This window comes from Dryobates pubescens, chromosome 25 (assembly GCF_014839835.1).
Source record: "Dryobates pubescens isolate bDryPub1 chromosome 25, bDryPub1.pri, whole genome shotgun sequence".
In the NCBI taxonomy this organism is placed as follows: domain Eukaryota; kingdom Metazoa; phylum Chordata; class Aves; order Piciformes; family Picidae; genus Dryobates; species Dryobates pubescens.
In genome coordinates, this window is record NC_071636.1 from 1973723 (window position 1) to 1992937 (window position 19215).

A 19215-nucleotide genomic window follows, 5' to 3' on the forward strand; every position below is an offset into this window, starting at 1 on the left:
CCTGCTTATGTCATTACCTGGAGTCTTGTATCCAGTTTGGTCTCTCCAGTTCAAGAGAGAGAGGGATCTACTGGAGAGTCCAACAGAGGCTAAGAGGCTTCCTCTGCTAGGAAGAAATACTGAGAGACCTGGGGCTGTTTAGTCTGGAGAGAAGGCTGAGGGGAAATCTTATCAATGTCTATAAATACCTGAGGGGTGGGTGTCAAGCTGAAGGTGCCAGGCTCTTCTTGGTGGTGCCCAGTGACAAGGAACAACAGCGATAAGCTGGAACCCAGGAAGTTCCACCTCCACCTGAGGAGAAACTTCTTTGGTGTGAGGGTGCTGGAGCCCTGGAGCAGGCTGCCCAGAGAGAGATTGTGGAGCCTCCTTCTCTGGAGACTTTCAAGACCTATCTGGGAATTTGACTCGATATCTAGAGGTCCCTTCCAGCTCCTACCATTCTATGATCCTATGATTTATTGCCAGGAGCACAGGTGTACCAATAGATGGAGGAGATGCACACATTTTCCTCCCTTGGAAGTACCTCAAAGATGTAACAAGGGCAGTATAACTCTTGACTATTCACACTTATTCCTGTAGTGTGGGGAAAAGTGGGCTTCCCTCTGCTCCTCCCTGGCAATTCCCCCTTACTTCCATCACCTACATTGTAAATTTTGCCCACCTGTTGTACAGCTGCTGAGAGCTGAATGTGTAAAGCAAGTACAAGGTGTTTCCAGTGAGAAAGGCCAGGATCCAGAAGACAACCAACACTGATCTCTTCTCCTGAGTGGGAAAAAGAAGCAGAGAAGATAAATTCCAAGTCTCATGAGTCATGCTGAGCCTTCAGTTAATGAAAAAGCAAGACCAATCCAGAGAACATAACATGCAGCTAAGTGTCCAGTAATTTGTTGGTTTTACATAGGATTAAGACTCAGGAACAGGCTGCTAGGTAAAGATATACAGGGGAGATTTAGACAGGAAATCAGGAAAATTTATTCCTGGTCAGGCATTGGAACAGGCTGCCCAGGGAGGTGGTGGAGTCCCCATCCCTGGTGGTGTTCAAGAAACATGCAGACATGGCACTTTGGGACATGGCTTAACAGCCATGGTGGTGTTGGATGGTTGGACTGGATGATCTCAGAGGGCTTTTCCAACCCAAACAATTCTATGACTATGAAACACAAGCAGAAATGTAACCTTTTCAAATGAAGTAACTTCAGAGAAATTAGTTGAAATAATTAACTGAAAATGGCAGCCTCACTTGCAGAATGCACTTATCCAAGTTAGGATCTTTCCTGAGGCCCCTAAACTCTCCTGATATTAAACATGCAGTTTGACAAGCAGATGAGCAAAACATCAGTCCCATGTATTGTCTTGGAATTCTGAGCTCTCACCTGCTGGGAATGACACTTCAGCAAAAGGGGTTTTTTACAAACAGATCCAAAGTCACATAGAAGAAGACTTAGCTAAGTCAAACATAAAATAAGGGACTTTTCACAGGAGCTTGTAGTGACAGGGCAAGGAGAAATGGATTGAAGCTTGAGAAGGGCAGATTTAGATTGGAGATTAGGAAGAAATTCTTTCCAGTGAGGCTGGTGAGACACTGGAAGTCATTGCCCAGGCAGGTTGTGAATACTCCCTCCCTGAAGGTGTTCAAGGCCAGGTTAGATGAGGCCCTGAGCAATCTGGTCTAGTGGAAGGTGTCCCTGACCATGGGGTGGGAGTTGGAAATGGATGATCTTGAAGGTCCCTTCCAACCCAACACTATTCTATGATTCTATAACCCACCAGTACATGTAGCACATAGGAATGTTACCTGAATGTGTGGAGGTTCTAGAACATGCATTTTTTAAGTGCAGAAATAATTGAAGTTCATAAGAAGTGCAAATTGTGCATTTCAAAAGACATTATAGAGGGAAGCTGGATGACAGAAGAGCTTTCCTGGGTCTTGGCCCAGTGTAACTTTGGGAAGTAAATTTTCCCCCTGGGAGGAAAACCCCTAGCATTTTTCTTGTGAGCTGATTTATTAAGACACCAGCTCTTTATAGCTACTCAACAGCCAGGGATGTGAGGTTGAGATTTAAAGCAGGCGGATTAAGGGGCACACTGCTGGAAAGACAGAGGGGCAAAGTGCAAGGCAACAGCAATCTATTGCATGATTGTGCACTTTGTCTCTTCATTCAGCATCCTGTCCCATTTATTCCATTGCTGACTTGTGTCACCCATGGAATTTTTTCCAAAAAGCAATTCTAGTCTTGTGCTTTTAGTGCTGGTGAAGTACTCTCCTGACACTGAAGATCATCAGATCTGAAAAGATCTGCTAGGTTCTTCATATCCAAAATGTATTATAAACAGAGCATTATGTGCAGCTGCAAAATCCTTCAGCTGCACATCTCAAAATCTGATCTAAATGCTAATACACTTAATCTCACCCCTGCCTAGTGAAAAAGGGTCCAGCATCTCTGCTGTGCATATTGGGAAACTAAGGTGCAGAGAAGCACTTGCAGTCTCTTTAGGATCAGGAGATAGCAGGAGAGGAAATGGCCTGTAATTGTGCCAGGGGAGGGTTAGGGTGGAACTTAGGAAAAATTTCTGTACCCAAAGAGTGGTCAGGCATTGGAACAGAGAGGTGGTGGAGTCACCATCCCTGGAGGTGTTCAAGAAATGTGTGGCCGTGGCACTTTGGAACATGGTTTAATGCCAGTGGTGGTTTTAGGTCAGTGACTGAAGTCAATGATCTCAGAGGTCTTTTCAAATCAAAACAATGCTATGATTCTGATGCACTGCCAGTCAGTGGCAGAGCCAGAAGCAGATGACAGTATCCCTGATCCTTCCTCTGTTTTGTTATGCCATACTCTCACAAAAGAGGAAAATGGAAACTGTAGGCAAGCATCAATGGAGAGAAGGAGGAGGAGAAGGAAGTGAGGATTACACCTCGGTATCCTTATTCTGACCAGCCTGTAGGCATATCATGGCATTCAGCCCTACACAGCAAAAGAAAAGTCAACAAAGATTGTTTTGCATACAAGCAGTGAAGCTGTCTGGGAGAGTAAGGGAGTGAGATGCTGTACTCACCTTCAGAGCAACCTGCTCTCGGAGCGTGGAGTTGGCGTAGGCGAAGGTGCTGGCCATGCCGATGCACATGGCGATGCCTGCAGGGAAAGGCACTGTCAGAGCAGCAGCAGCCTCAGGCCTAAGCCACCTCATTTCTGCATCTCAGGCTTAGAGAAAAAAATTATTGGGTGCTGTTCTGGATGCACCAGGAATTAAAATATATAGGCAATGAAAATAGGGCAGTCTGGACTCGTGATATTAAGGTCAAATTCAAGGTCAATGGGAATGAAGCATTTGCCACCCAGCCCAGTCCAGACACTCTGCTCTGGTTCTCTAGTTCTGGGCTGAAGGAGTACTGACGTGGTGGCTGTACTCTGCTAACAGAACTCATCTAGATGACTGCATTACAACAGCAGCTTAGCAGTTCTTGTTGGGCACACCATGAAAACCATTTCTCACACCAGGTCCAAAGAGTGAGCTGCTGCAGACATGAATCAGTACCTGGTTTTGGGAATCCAGGCAGAGCTGTAGGAGGACTAAGCTCAAGCATTATTGGCTTCCGTGCGATGTGATAATCTCAGTGCCCTACTCCCAGAATGAGTAAGGATCCTCAGACAAGCCACAGATACAATTTTGTAGCAAGAGGAAGATTAGATCAATAGATTTTACATGCCCACTGAGAGGACAAAAGATGCTGGTACCATTAAAAAAACCTGGATAGACATATTCTTCAGGGAACGCTGAACACCTTAAGACACACTTCTGATGCTGTTTGATTTCACAGCTATCACCCTTCCAGCTATACAAGAGTCCCACCCCCCTGAACCTTTCTGTGCTACACAGGAGCCTTTGCTAATCACTAATGTGAGAGGTCTGATGGAGAACCCTTGATAACTTCCCTCAGCCCACACAGGAATGCCAAGGAGAGATTAGGGAAAGGAACAGAATTGGTCTCCCACAGGTCAGGGCAGGAAACAGATGGGATTGACACAGTTGAAAACAGCTTGGACTGAAAGTAGAGTGAATTTATCAAATGCATTATCTCATGCATTTGAATATGTCCCCTTCATGCTAGACTACCTCTAGACACCGTCATGCAGATAAATGTATCAGACATCCCAGCATGATAAAGCTTCCTAAACCACTCTCTGATACACTCAGAATCCAAAAAAGAGAGATGCTTACCAAGCTTGTGCTGGAAACAAACTTTAGCCAGCAGGATTAGGATGAAGGGGAGTCCCTTCTGCAGCCAACCAATCACAGCTTTCAACTCTGAAAGAGCTGGGGCTGGAGTTCCAGCTTGCTCATCACTGCCTTCCTCGGCATGCCCGTGGCGGTCCCCTCCCGCCATGTGCAGCAGGGAGGAGCCCCGGTGATGGCCGTGGTGGAAGTGATGAGACGACTGCCGGTGGTGAAACGGAGCTCCCTCTGCACGGCTGCTCCCTTCCTCCCTTGGGGCTGGCATCTGAATGAACACTTCTCCACCTCCTGCTGAAGAGCCCAGCACCAAACCTGACTGGAATGGCGTGGCTGTGATGGTGCCCGATGGGATACCTGCCAGGCCTGAGAACAGCTGCTGTGGAGAGGAAGCTTCAGCCTTCAGACTTTCAAAAACTCCACTCTCATCCACGCTGGTTTCAGAACTGACTGTTTGGCTCCTGTTTCTGCAGAGGATGGAGATTAGGGGAAAGTGGTTCAACAAAAACAGAACTTGTCCGTCTTTAAGCCCACTTCTGACTGCAGTCAGCTCCTGACACGCTACCAGAGGATGTAGGTCTCCAAGTGATGGATGCTTTTCCCTCTGTTTGCTGTTGGAAAGTCAGAGTTGCAGAACTAGAGGCTAGAAACCAGACTCCTAAAATAGGGATTAAGAGTAATTCTAAAGTACTGACTCTTCCTTTAAGGAACAGAGTTCCCAAACACCCCCTTTACTATTGGAGAAGCCATAGAAATAATGCATCTGATACCAAACTCAACATCTGGCAGGCAGCAAATAGCTCTCTAACTTGCAAAAGGAGAGTAAAGAATAAGTAAAGCTCAGCAAGAGGAAAAGCCAATAAATAATGTGTGTTGCAGAGCTTTGGTCTCTCTTGGTTTTAATCCTTGGAGATCTCTTAACTTTAGAAGCAGTGGTCACAAGCTGAGACAGCACAGGTAGGCACATACAGAGGGGGGCATTAACCCCTTCTCTCTCTTGGGTTAAAAAGCCTCCCCAAGCACCTTACAGGGCACAGAGCACTGCCCTTCACCTCACTCTGGAGACAGCTTCCAACCTTTCTGGGAATATCTTCCCCTAAGTAAACTCCCAAAAAGGCTTTGTATAGCTACACCCCATTCCAAATCCCTCTTCACAGGCTCCAGCACGGAATCAAGTCAGCATGACGTTGCACGCCTCTTTCTGGATCAAAATATTCATCAACCAGATCTTGGATTTTACACCTAGCATTACAATTCAGGGATGTATACAGAAGGCAGGGGCACAAATTGACAGTGTTTATGTCTGGGAACATAACAAACAAATGGGGTGTACTCCAGCACAGATAAAGACACAAATATTGTTTGGAACAACACGATCAGGATATCCCACTATGCTCGCAGCAGGAAGGAATTATTCAGGGACACATTTAAACACAGATAAACAAGGATGAAATTGTTGAGTCTGTTGAAGGTAAGAGAAGTGAAGACCAGTGGCAACAGCATTTCACTCCAGCCTGCTGCTGACAATATGTATTTACCCTCATAAAAACCATAAGCATTTACTGACATTACTCTGAAGTCAGTTACTCCAGAGCAAATACATTACTCTGCTTTTGCACTTAATAACAGACACTGCTCCTATAAAACACATCCTGAAGTGCCTAATAAGTCTGCACAGACTCAAGAGAGCTCTACATTGCTGATGAGAGGGCCCACACAGCATCTTATGTGTCTCAAGCCCCAGCCTTGCCTGCTGATATCAGCTCCACAGAGTGCACAGAGGCTTGGGCATATTGGATATTACTTTACTTGCAATAAAGAATGGCACCATGCCAGAAGTGGTCATGACATCAAGCTTCACCTCTATTTGCAAATCCACTAAGAAATATTTAGTGATGGTCTTTCACTTTAGTCTCAGCTCAGGTAGAGCAATGAAATTTGTTAGTTCCATCTTTGCCTTAATTAGATTAGTTTCTTCTTTGGAGCAAAAACAGAAAAAAAGAAGAGAGGTCAAGCTCTAACTCTGGGAAAGCACAGAAGAATATTTAGTACCAGAACAACAACAGTGGCAAGGCTCCCTTGCTGATACTGTAATTACAGAAGTGAATTAGAGGTATTCTACTCCTAAATATTGATATATACAATGATAGATGATGGGAAGGATCACTCAAAATCTTTATCATATACCAAGTCATATTAGTTGTGAGCTTCAGCCCAGCAGACTTTTAACACACCTCAAAAATAGTGTAAACTGCCTGTGTTGATCAATCCTTTCAGACAGTGCTCAGGATCCCCACAGCACTGTGCCATAAATCTCATTCCTGAGCTCCAAAACGTTCTGCTCATGCTAAGTCAACTCTCCCCATAAGTCCCATACTGGATCAGGAAACTGGATCAGGTGGTAGCAGCTGATAACTGACAGCAAGGAGGAAAGTAAATCTGCCCCTCAATGGAGCAAAAAGCCTGGCTGACTACATGCATGGTGACACCTCTCCTGTGAAGACAGGCTGAGAGAGTTGAGGTTGCTCAGCATGAAGGAGGCTCTGGTGAGACCTTCTAAAGCCCATTCAGTACCTTAAAGGGGCCAATCAGAAAGCTGAGGACAGAATTTTGACCAGGGCCTGTTGTGACAGGACAAGGGGTGATGGTTTGGAACTAAAAGAATGAGATTCAGACCGGAGAGAAGGGAGAAATGTTTGACACTGAGAGTGGTGAGAGTCTGGCCCAGAGAGGTAGAAGATACCCCATAGAATCATTCCAGGTCAGGTTGTTTAGGGCTCTGAGCAACCTGCCCTAGTTACAGATGCCCCTACTGACTGCAGGGGGTTGAACTGGATGGCCTTTAAAGGTTCCTTCCAACCTAAACCACTCTGTGACCCTACAATTCCATGCAGTGCTTGCCTTTCTCAGCTTTGACCTTTCATTTTCTGAAACACACCACACACTTCAATCTGAAAGGTCCCCTCTGGAGACAAAAAGGGAGGGAAAAAGAAGGCAGGAGCTGTACCTTTCAGGGGGAAGGTTGTCAGTGTTGCTGCTGTGTCGTCTCTGCATTTTCCTCAAAACCCTAAAACACAACACGCTCAACATCAACGGTGCAGGTCAGCAAATCCCAGCCTGACTAACAAAGGCCCACGCAGTCAGAGGGCTGTGGAACCCACTTGGCTGGGGACATGGCTGGCACAAACCATCTGCTGCTCTGACAGAGCACCTCCAGCTTGCATTTGTTTCTTAGTAGAGTTTTGGGGAAACAACTTCCAACTGGCAAATGGAAGCACACAAGCACAGGTCTCCAAGCAGGGCAGGACCCAGTCAGATCTCCTCCAGCAGCGTGTGGGAATCACACGGGGTGTGCAGCTCTGCGATGACACCTTCTGAGGAAGGACTTGAGGACAAGTGACAGAGTAGCTCTCGGTGTGACACGGGAATCAACACACACTCTCTGGAAATGAAATCCCTTCTTCCTTCTCGGAAGACACTTGCTTTGGAAAGCAAAACTGAGAGGGAGGAGAAAGAGAAAATGTATAAACACTTTGAATGAGAAAATACAATCAGACCATGACAATATTCTTTTTAATAAGCAACAAACTCCTTTGAAACCAGAAATGCCATTAGCAAACTCTGCACAGGGGTCACCAATAATCTGCATATATGCAAAGGATCACACATTCTGCCCCACTTATTCTGGAACTGTCAGCATCAACAAAGTAAGGTCTGGAGTGGGAAATGGGCATTGAAATGGTGTTGCCTTCAGAAACTACTCTAAAACAGGGAGAGAAGGTTTTTATTTGGTTATTTAAATGTCTGCTTTCTAGTGTCTAAGTTCCAGCAAGTCAACCTCCTTCCTAAACTGAGGGGCCCAGAACTGGACACAGGACTCAAGGTGTGGCCTAACCAGTGCAGTGTACAGGGGCAGAATGACCTCCCTGCTCCTGCTGGCCACACTGTTCCTGCTGCAGGCCAGGATGCCATTGGCCCTCTTGGCCGCCTGGGCACATTGCAGGCCCATCAACCAGTGCCCCCAGGTTCCTCTCTTCCTGGCTGCTCTCAGCCACTCTGACCCCAGCCTGTAGCACTGCATGGGGTTGCTGTGCTCCTAAACACCTCCAGTGACGGTGACTCCACCACTCTGATCCTACTCAGCCCTAGACTATTATAGACATTCAAGGTCAGGCTGGATAAGGCCTTGAGCAGCCTGGTCTAGTGGAAGGTGACCCTGCCTGTGGCAGGGGCTCAGAACTAGATGATCTTTAAGGCCCCTTCCCATCCAAATCATTCTATGATTCTATAAGAACTGAACAAAACCTAAAAGGCTCTAAACAGTTCTGAACATCACAAGTTACAACATGATTTGTAGCATTCTGTTCATGCAAATATTGCTATTAAGAAACAGTCAGTGACTTTTTTCCATGCTTGAACTATTGTGTATTAGCAGAGGACCTTTCCCCAGCTGCTTCAGGCAAAGCTGAAGGCTGATGGGCCATCTCCTTTAAACTCTGTTACCTAGAAAGGTTGGACCAGATGATCCCTGAGGTCTCTTCCAACCTGGCATTCTATGAATCCATGCTGTGTGAATATATGTAAATAAATGTACAGCCCTATCCCTGTATTCTGTACAGGCTCTGAGAACACTTCTCAGCTAAGGAAGTAGAAAAGAGCTGAGAAGTAGAAAATAGAAAATATTTATTCCCCCCCATTTTAACCTTTTCATTCATATTCTTCACTGCCACTGACCCACTAGCCCATGCAAACTTGCATTAAATCCAGATGGTATCCCTTAATAAAGCCCAAATCATGCAGTTCACAGTGTAAAACCAGACAGCTGTGCTTACCACATACACCTGCAGCAAAAGTACAATTAGTTTGCCCTACCACAGTTCCAAAACAGTGAAAGAAGAAAAGAGTCTTTCAGCTAAATCACACAGGTAACTCTACTGAAACTGTAACAGGATGAGAAAGAAAATGCTAACATTTACAAACTAGACTGCTGGTTTGTCACATCCAGTCTTGAAGAACCCAAGTGGGCTGAACTGAAACAACAGTGGATTTGAAGCATCCCTGGCAGAGCACATGGGGGTTTTATTGTGAGATGCCAACTTTGGAGAGCCCCTTGACAGTTAATATAAACACACATGTAGCTGTGCAAATAAAATTTGGCATAATCATATATGGCAGGGAAAACACAGCTTTTAACACATGGGGAGGATACAGGAGGCCATCAGGAGTACTAGAAACCTATTTCTAACTGCAGTCTTTTGATACTCTCAAGTCACCAACACTCTCTTAAAAATAGACCAAAACTTGTAGTTATCTCTGTCTACCAGTTTCATTTTGTGTTGTGTTGTCAGGGCCAAAACGTGTTTTATAAGAATTTGCAAGGTTTATACAATAAAAAATAGACAGAAAAAGTGTTGGGGGTTTCCTAGATTTTTTTAAAGCTGCATTTAACAACACACAATACTTCAGAAATCTTTTATGCTTTCCCAGCAGTAAATATTATTAAATCCTAACCTGACTTTCTCTCTGGTTTTGAACCAAAACAGTAATTAAGACACAATGAAAAGGCCAAGACAGGCTGGCCCATGCAGGCAGAACTGTGCTACCTGTGAAGAGCTTTTGGGTCACTGCTCGTAAAGAAATTTGTCCACTTCCTCATGCTACAAGCTGAGAGCTAGAGTCAGTGCTGAGATAAATCTACAACTAGGAAAATCCTTCACTCTCTTCTAGACCCTTAGAAGTCCACCAGATTGTAATGTGGGGTGAAATAATGTTCCAGATGACATGCAGTTCTATGGGGAGACACTTTTTCCTGCAGCAATAGCCATGAAGAGGACACTGACACGAATGCTAAGTACTGAAGAGGGGGTACTTCATGAGATTTAATCATCTATTCTGCCCAGGGAGCTACAGACATAAGATCAGATAGAATTTAAATGGACTGTTCCAAAGGGTGCTTGGCCCTGCCTTTACTGGGTTAAAGGTTCTCATCTTGCAACACTTGGACATTTTTGAATAGTACCTGAACAACAGGTTTAACCAGAGGTGCAAGGTGCCACGGTGGGAGACAGGGAAGCTCAAAAGCATGCAGACATCTTATACACCTTCAGACAATCCAAGATGATCCAAATCTCAACCTCATCATAGGTCCTTCAAGCTGGCTGTAAAGCATCTGGATCACAGCACCAAACATGAATATCTGTAAGAAGAACAAGCATAGAGTTATTTTCACCACAGCACAGAAAGATTTACTTCTCCATCTTCTTGGGAAGGACAGGCAGAAGCAGGAAGCCTAGGAGCTTCAACCTTTCACACGTGTATGATCCAACAGGGCCGTTTTCCTCTGGGATTAGCACCTCCAGCCCTGCACACTGCACAGGCATTCCCTGGGTGCCTGCTGGGCTGTACTCTGCCTTCGTTGTGTATACACACGTGTGTGCATAATATACAGACAAACGTAATCATGCATACGCACCCAATAAGCACATCTTTAAATACCCCTATACACGTACACATATATCTATACACCCAGAGAGACACGGGCGAGGCCTTTATATTCCAGTCAGATGGGGGCAGGAAATCCCCGGTGCCAGTAAGTAGCCCAATGCGGCAGCGGGATGAGAACAGGCCGGGTGTCGGGAGGAGCAAGAGCGGGACGGGGGCAGGCCGGGTGTCGGGAGGAGCAAGAGCGGGACGGGGGCAGGCCGGGTGTCGGGAGGAGCAAGAGCGGGACGGGGGCAGGCCGGGTGTCGGGAGGAGCAAGCCAAGCCAAGCCAAGCCAAGCCAAGCCAAGCCCAGCCCAGCTCGGCCCAGCAGCCTCGCTCCCCAGTACCTACCCGTGCGGGTCGCGGCGCCAAGCCCGCCCTCGCCCGGCGTGGCCGCACCCCCTCCGCTCACGCACCGCCGCCGCTTCCGCCTCCCCTGCCCGCCGCTGGCGGAAGCGGCTGGGCCGTGCTGCCTGGGCGGGAGGGGGAGCGGTCCGGCCCGGCGGCAGCGCTCGGGGCTCTCGGCCGGGCGCAGCCGCGCTCTCTCTTTCTGCCCCGCCCTGCCTTCGCCGGAGCCGGTGATGCCGGTCCCGGATCAGCCCTGTCCCTGCCGTTCCTCTCCCTCCGTGCTTCGGGCGAGCGCGGCGGCGGGGGGCTGAGGGCCGGGCCGCCCGTCGCGCCGCCATGGTGCCCTGGGGAGCGGTGCTGTGGCGGCGGCTGCTGAGGAAGCGCTGGGTCCTTGGCGTCGTCTTCGGGCTCTCCCTGGTCTATTTCCTCACCAGCACCTTCAAGCAGGTCAGTGCCCGCTGGCGGGAGGTGCGCCCGGGGTGGACTCAGACATCCTTTCTCCCGGGGTAACTTCTTCGAGTGCTCCTGTCATATGTTGCCGTAAGAATTATTATATTACATTATTTTGTTAAATAAAAGAATTACATCTGATACAGTGTGTGACAGCAATAGCGTTCTGAACCAACAACTGCAGAAAAATATCTCCAAGGGAGATACGGACTTGGTTATTCTGCTGTCTTAGCCCTTGTGGACTAATACCACTAGCAAAGAGAAATGGTGTACCTGTGGTTGTTTAATGTAAAATGTGCTGCTTTTAGTTGCCAAGTTCAGCCATGTTGCTGATTCTTTGTTGAATTTGTGTACCCCTGGTTTACGGGGCTGTGTTGTTTTCATGCCATGCATAGCAAAACGTTCCTGCAAGCAGCGTGTTGCTGGTGCCATGGGCACTTGAGTTTCCTGTGCTGTCGAGTTTGCAACGTGTTTGTAATTGTGGCAGAAGCACGTGGAGTGGAACGGCAGAAGGAACTGGTACGTGTGGTTTCATTGCTGTCTTCCCTTGCAGGAAGAGAGGACAGTGAGAGATCGGAATCTCCTCCAGGTGCAAGAGCATGAGCAGCCGATCCTGTGGAAGGTGAAGTTCAGTGCGGGCAACAGCAGTCAGCTGAGTAACCAGTGCAGGAATTCTGTGCAGGGGAAGCTCCTCATTACAGATGAACTGGGTATACTTGATACTAAGAATTTATTCTGCCTGTTGCAGTGTCAAATGCTGCTTTGCCTGGCTGGTTGTGATGGCCCTTCCCAGTAACAACTGCTCTTATTAAGGCATTCCTGCTGCACAGTTTTGGCTGTTGGCATTTCATCCTTGGATTGGGTCATTTTGCTGTGGCTGCAGGTATGGCTGATCCCATTCTGTCAGCAGCAGGCTGGGGTCCAGCTGGGCTCAGTTCAGGCACAATACCTTGGTTGTGCAGCTGTACTGTTCCCAGATTCCTTAGATTCAAAGAACTCTATTTACTCAACCTTCCAACCCTTCTCACTCAAGTTGGAATTGACCTTCATGAAATGATCTTTAAGGACCCTTCCAATTCAAACCATTTTATGATTCTATGAACTACTGAGTCCTGCTTGCAGAGCTATTGGTATCTCTCTGTAGTGTGTTCCTCCTGCCCAGATATGTTAAGGAGAGTAATCAGGGAAATCTGGCCTTGAATGCAGGCATCTCAGGACTGGTATAATTAGTGCTCAGTCACAATTAAGAGACTCATCTGACACTTACCAACTTGAGGACATTTCTTGCAGGATCTCAAATAGTTCTAAGCATTTGGAGTCTTTTCCTGTCCTGTGCATATGCTTCTCCACTGTGCTTTTTGCTCAGGCACTGGACTTTCTTGACCACAGATCAAGACTGTAGAACAGCTACCACATCTCCTGTGATTTGCAGTGTCTTGAGTTGTGCTTCTGAGGTGGCTAAAATCACAGATCTCTTTCACAGCCTAACATTGCTGTAGTACAGTTTCTGTGAGGACATACACTGGTTCTGTACTATTAAGGATTCCACTCAACAATATATATTAGAGCCATCCTGCATGGATTAATTTAAGTCTCTTTGTACTGAACTATAAAGAGAGTTATCCAGACATAGACCCGTTGAAAGAATGTAGGTCATCGTTTTTTCCAGTGCAATCATCCCTAATTACCTTTCTCCTTCCAATCACAACAATGAATTATGCCCAAAAGAAATAAGAGCTTAAATATTCTGCATTCAGATACTCATACTGGATATACAGCATGTTGGAGCAGATATGCAGTGGGTGTGCAGGTAACACCAGGCTGCTGTGAAGCTCAGCTCATTGTCCAAGTGTATTTCAGAGAATTGCTACAGGACTGAAGTCGAATTGAGTAATAAGTCAAATTGAGTAATAGGCCAAATCATCTACTAAATGAGAAATAAACCTGTCTTGAAGTTACATGATCCTTATTCTAGATTTGTGTAGAGCATACAAAGGAGTATATCTTGTCAATTTTACTACTGGTTTTGTTTTCCAGGCTACATCTGTGAGAGGAAGGACCTGCTGGTAAATGGCTGTTGCAACGTGAACGTGGCCAGCACTAAGCTGTACAGCTGTGACAGCTGCCTACCCAATGGCTGCTGCAGCATCTACGAGTACTGTGTGTCCTGCTGCCTGCAGCCTAGCAAGGTGGGAGGACTTTCTCCTGCTTTTCAGGTGTTCTCAGCAACTTAGCTTCCTCAGTGCCTAAAAAGTGTTTGTTTGTGAGGGCTTTTTCTCCATAGAGGGGAAAGTCCTTTTCTTCAAGGGATGAGGAAAGCCTGCAAGAGCCATATGGAAAGCTCTAAGAGAATTAGTCTTGCTCACCTCTGAGAAGAAATACTGGGAGGCTTGGGAAATGTTTCAGCCTCAGAGTGATTGTTTTTGCTGAAGTGATTGCAGAAAAGCTGTTCAGCCACTATCAGTTTTGCAATTAGCAATTCCCTGTATTCTGTTACCTTCTTTAGATCATCTTACTGCAGGGGTTCCATGATGTAACCTTCCAGTGCCTGCTAGAAATACTAAAGTGGAGTTGCTAATACTCGAGCTGTGCAGGTTAGGGTGGGCTTTGATTAAGCTTTATTGTTTGTGGGGTGTTTTGTTTTGTCTTTTTTGCTAAACTGCAGCAACATCTCCTGGAGCGGTTCTTGAACCGGGCAGCTGTTGCTTTCCAAAACCTCTTCATGGCAGTGGAAGATCACTTTGAGCTGTGTCTGGCAAAATGTAGGACTTCATCCCAGGTAAGACACAAGTATGTGGCTAGGGCTCAAAAATGGAGAAATTCCCAAGCAGTGTCTTTGGAAAATGGGGCTTGGTCTGAGTGGCTGGTCTGCTGTGCTTGCACAAATGCTGAAGCTGTGGCTGAGCGCCAAGCTGAAGGCGATGCTCTGATTTTTGAGGGGAGGAAGGTTGTACACTCTCTTTAGAAAAGAGGTACTTAAACTAAAAAGGGACTAGCTGAGTTCAGTGACCTCTGAAGATCTGAGATGAGTTCTGGGGAAGATCTCATAAGGTGAGAACAGTGAGAGTTGTTCCCAGTAGCTTCAGAATGCCACTTACTTTATGGTATGTTTTCAGACTTGCCATATGCTGACAGTCGTCTGTGTAGTAACTGAGAAAACATGCTGTAACTTTTCCTTGCTTTTTAAGGACAGAGGTGAATTTCTGTTACCTGTGTGGTTTTATTAGAAATTTTGGTCTAATAAGGAGGCATCAGCCCTCTTAGAAAGTGCTGGGTGAGGTGTCACAGAATCCCAGCATGGTGGGTATTGGAAGAGACCTTTGGGGGTCATCTAGTCCAACTGCCCTGCTAAAGCAGGGTCACCCACAGCAGGTTGCTCAGAATTATAATGTCCAGGTGAGTTTGAAATCTTTCCAGAAAAGGAGACTTCACAACCTCTCAGGGCAGCCTGCTTCAGGGCTCCAGCACCCTCAGAACAAATAACTTTCCCTCTGTTTAGGTGGAACTCCCTGTGCTCTACCTGTGTCAGGCAGCTCAAGTATTTAATACGGCAATAGGACATAGTTCCAAATGTCTCCAAAGCTGTGGGGTTTTCACCCACAGTACCTGAACAGTATCTGCTTTAGCAAGAAAATGCACACATCTCAAGTAGCAGCTTTACTATGCCTTGCTTGCTTAGGACATTTGATTTTTTTGGAATATCCAATCTATTCCCACCTCCTTGGGTAGCCTGAAAAGGAGGTTCTGGGTATGGTTCAATGTTACAGTGCTGCAATACAGCATCTGTCTTTAAGCTGTTGGGAGTGCAGTGTTGTTTGACTCCAGATGATGCTCTGATATGTAAAAAGAATGTGGGTTGGTTTTTATGTATAAATGCTCTGGGGCTTGGCCCTCAGTGAAGAGCTGTATCTTTTCAGTGTGTGTGTTGTTTAAGCTTCTCCTCCTGTTCCTGACAGAGTGTGCAGCATGAAAACACCTATAGAGATCCAATTGCAAAATACTGCTATGGAGAATATCCCCCAGAGCTTCTGCCTGTCTGAGCAACCAAGGGAAGGAAGTGGAGACTTGGAGCCAAAACAGCAAGACAAGAGCTGCTGCTTTACAAAAGCCTCAGTGTAAAGTTGTTCCTGTGGACAGTGTAAGCAAGGAACTTAAGTTCTCTGGGCCTGAATCACACTTTCTGTGGTGTGTTACACATCTGCTTTAGAGTACCAGAGTACTAGAGCTGGACTGGAGTGCTGGTCCTTTCTTTGAGTACTTCCTCTAGATTTTTGGATGCATGGAGTCAACCTGGGCTACAAAACATCATGGGAAAAATACCTAATGTAGCTTTGCATCTTTATGTGAAGGTTCAGTTGTGTCACTGCAGTCCAGAGACCTTCCAGAGTGGCAGAGGTTTTTGCTTGTAGAGAGTAAAGCATGCCTGTTGTGCTCTCTCTCTGGAGCACTTCTTGACATGCCTGGTGTACACTACATATGTAATGATGGATTATTTATTCATTTTATATGGATTACTAGCTGAAAGTATTGATGCTTTGCATAGCTAGTTGTTGATGCCTTTCAGTTTTGTTACAACAGGTAGAAAGGATATTTTTAGATCCTGACTAAAATTGGTTGCTTTTTTTTCCTTCTTAGTCTAAAGGAATTGTGTTGGGATTTGTCACTATAGTGCTTTTGTTCCTCTTATTGAGTTTAAAGCATTCAGAACTCCAATGGAGTTGTTACTCTGTCCATAGCATGAGAGAAGAGCAGGGATCTGCCTAGGATGGGGTGTTTATTGTCTGTAAACACTTTCCTTGTTACTCTGCAGCAGTTTCCTCAAAGAGGAGCCTTAGTCTTACAAAGAGCTCTCTGCTAGTCCACTCTCTGACAGGGAGCCCCAGAGATTTGTTTGCTTGAACTCAGTCAGGCCTTGGTAATTCAAGCGTGCTTCGCTCCTGGTTGTGCAGGAGGCAGAAGGGTGGAGCTGGTCGAGGACTTCAGTTTAATGATGTCCTTGTGCATGAAGTAGAATGTCAGAACACGAGGTAAGTCATCCTCCAAGGACAACTGTGTTGCACAAGTTCAACTACACAGTCATGGTTGTTTCGATTTGCTGTTTGGCAGACTTGTTTCCTGTGCAATTTTGGTCTGATCAGAAGGGCACTACACCAAGGTTGGTTTTCCGACAAGTTCTCCCAGCTCTCTAAAGTTTTAACTTAAACTGTCTCCTTCTTAAGGCCACATGACACAGAAAAGATAGGTGGAGAACCTGTAAAATGCTGACTAAATTTGTGTTCTCCCTGCAAGACCCTGGGCAGTGCCCAAAATGATGCTGTTCTTTTCTTTATGAAGAGCCTCATTTATCTTGTTTTTACCCTACTGACTTCCTCCATGATTTTGACTTTAGTATGTTTGTTTAGACTGGTACTTCCTATTCCTTGACTAAAATTAAACAGTATACAGAGGCTTAAAAAAAACCAAACCTACAACAAACCCCAACTAACCACAAAACCCCACAAGCACACTGGTGGAGCATCCTGGTGTAAAAGATCTGTTGAATGCTATTGCCTTACATGTGATATAGACAAGAAGTGGTGTTGCCAGCCACCTGATAAAATCCACTTGAATTGTTTTCATTGTTCTTTCCCAGAAGTCATCATGGTTCTGTCAGCAGATCCTCTTGAAAATTTTAGTTTTTCCAAAAGCTTAAAAGCTTTAGCATTAGCAGTTTATCCAGCTGAAAATCTTTCTCCCCTTTGCTGCCATCCTATGGCAGCTTTCTGCAGCAGTTATGATCCAGTGTGAAGATGCAGTGTGAAATGCTGTCTTCAGAGGGTAGCAGAGGTTACTTCTCAGTGTTAAACAGATGCTTGATCCCTGTTCCAGCACTTCTATGGTTTTCCTCGTGGAAGGCCATCAAATTGGTCTAGTATATCGTTCCTGCTGAGATGTATTCCAGCACTTCATGGTTTTGCATCACAGATGATGGAGTCAAGATACTGATGGCTTGCTCTTGCGTTCTTTTCCATCTTGGTATTGATTCCTTAGCAGGTGATACCACTGCTTGAAGAAGTAATTGCAAGAAATCATAAGAACCAACCTCATCTGGACAATAGCAGTGGCAATTCCTGGCCCTTTTCTCTCCTAGATGTGATCAGAAGTGCATTGTGACCATTGTCTGTTTAAGGAGACACAAACTGCATGCTCCCTCCCTGGTTGTTGAGCTGTTCAACTACTGTCTATACTCCATATTAAATCATTAAAATTTGATCTGTTACAAAATACTGCCTCTTCCCATGTCTTTCCTTGAACTACATGGCAGCTGTATACCAAAATCTAAGTTTGAAGAATGCAGTGGAGCAGAGAGGGACACTAACTTCAGTATGTGTGATAAAGGCAAGCAAGTGGAGGCAAACAGGAAATCTATTTCATCTCAGTCTAAGAAAAGAGTGTGATTCTCTCTGTGGTGCACAGAAAGATCTGGCCCTTTGCAGAAGTAGATTGAGCAGGGAAAAGGAATGCAAATGATTGCTTCATGTTGTGAAGATGTGGTGAGAAATGTCAAATCTCTGCTTTCTGTGTGGTATAAGTGATGTTCATCCCTCTTCAAAAAAGGCCTGGTGACTCCATGGTTGTCAGTGGCTGTCTGACATCTCCTTTCTATTTGTCAGCTAAGAAACTGGGGTTGTTGACTTGTGTTTGACAGCAGATTTAATGAGAGCACTTGATGGAACAAGTAGCTCTGCTTACCTGCACTGAGGTCAGTGCTGGGGATAATTGAATGGGTTGTGTGCTCCTGGGTTTCTGTAGTTTACAAGAATATTAATGGTGGTGAAAAATGGTAGCAGCTGACATCTAAAGAGGAGTAGGTGCAGCATTTAGCTGTACCAATCTGCGAACAGCAATCTATGGCAGGAGTGCAAAGCAGTAACTGCCATCTTCACAGAATTTCAGCTTGAGCCATTGGCATTGAAAGAACTTGGATAAAATTTCTTACTGTGCCAGGCTAGAGTTCTTAAAAGGCAAAAGCAAACTTCTGGCTTGGGGTCAACATGAAACAGTCGATGAGTTTGGATTATGGTTTCTGCATTCTCAGAGTCGTCTTCACTGTGGTGACAGTCCTTCACTCTGCCTTTTCCATGTATTCAGGCTCAGATCTCTTGGAGAACTTTCTAACAAACTGTAGTTAGGAGTCAGTTTCTGAATAGAAAGCACTAAGCACAGCAAATCCTAAACGTGAGTCTTTGTTCTGATACACTTTTAAGAAGCAAATGCTTCTTTTACTTCCCTTGTCAATTAGCTGGACAGGTTTGAGCTTTAGGACTTGTTCTGTCTTGTGTTAGTCACTTAACTGCAAACATGCTATATCCTTTTACTTAGCACTAGAATGTGATGTTTGTTCTTCAGTTACCCTGCTCAAGGAGACATGGGGGAGGAGGTGAAAAGGAATTTTCTAACTCAGCAAGTTCCACAAAAGATGGAGTTCAGCAAATTATTGGTGCTTTAATAAGAGCCCTCTGCATTTTTTTACAACCTGAGGCAAACAACTAACTATATGCAGAGAGGGAAAAATGCCAGCTTCAAAACCTGCAGGGATTGATGGGAAAGTACTTAGTTCTCCATTTTTGATCCGTGTTTAATTAAGCAGGCAGTTCTGTCTAATACTTTTGGTCAAATAAGGCCTGACTTGTAGCAACATGCCTATTGTCTGCATTCTGTTTTC

The 19215-nt window shown here is 45.5% G+C and overlaps 2 protein-coding genes across 2 annotated transcripts in view; one reads left to right on the forward strand and one right to left on the reverse strand.

The window, feature by feature from the left end:
- The window catches only part of RNFT2 (ring finger protein, transmembrane 2), a 28871-nt gene extending 21302 nt beyond the window's left edge, over window positions 1–7569 (reverse strand). Inside the window, exons 1-4 of the mRNA XM_009909659.2 lie at window positions 7238–7569; window positions 4219–4697; window positions 3055–3131; window positions 662–762 (exon numbers count right to left, since the gene is read on the reverse strand). Of these exons, the coding sequence (XP_009907961.2) occupies window positions 662–762; window positions 3055–3131; window positions 4219–4697; window positions 7238–7320 (740 nt within the window). The 5' untranslated portion in view covers window positions 7321–7569. The remainder of the gene's footprint in view (window positions 1–661; window positions 763–3054; window positions 3132–4218; window positions 4698–7237) is intronic.
- A 3701-nt stretch (window positions 7570–11270) lies between these two features.
- Window positions 11271–16863, forward strand: SPRING1 (SREBF pathway regulator in golgi 1). Its single transcript, XM_009909658.2, has 5 exons — window positions 11271–11507; window positions 12064–12220; window positions 13548–13699; window positions 14176–14289; window positions 15467–16863. Exons 1-5 carry the CDS (start codon window positions 11397–11399, stop codon window positions 15548–15550), a joined length of 618 nt encoding a protein of 205 aa, XP_009907960.1. The 5' UTR covers window positions 11271–11396; the 3' UTR covers window positions 15551–16863.
- The last annotated feature ends 2352 nt before the right edge of the window (window positions 16864–19215 follow it).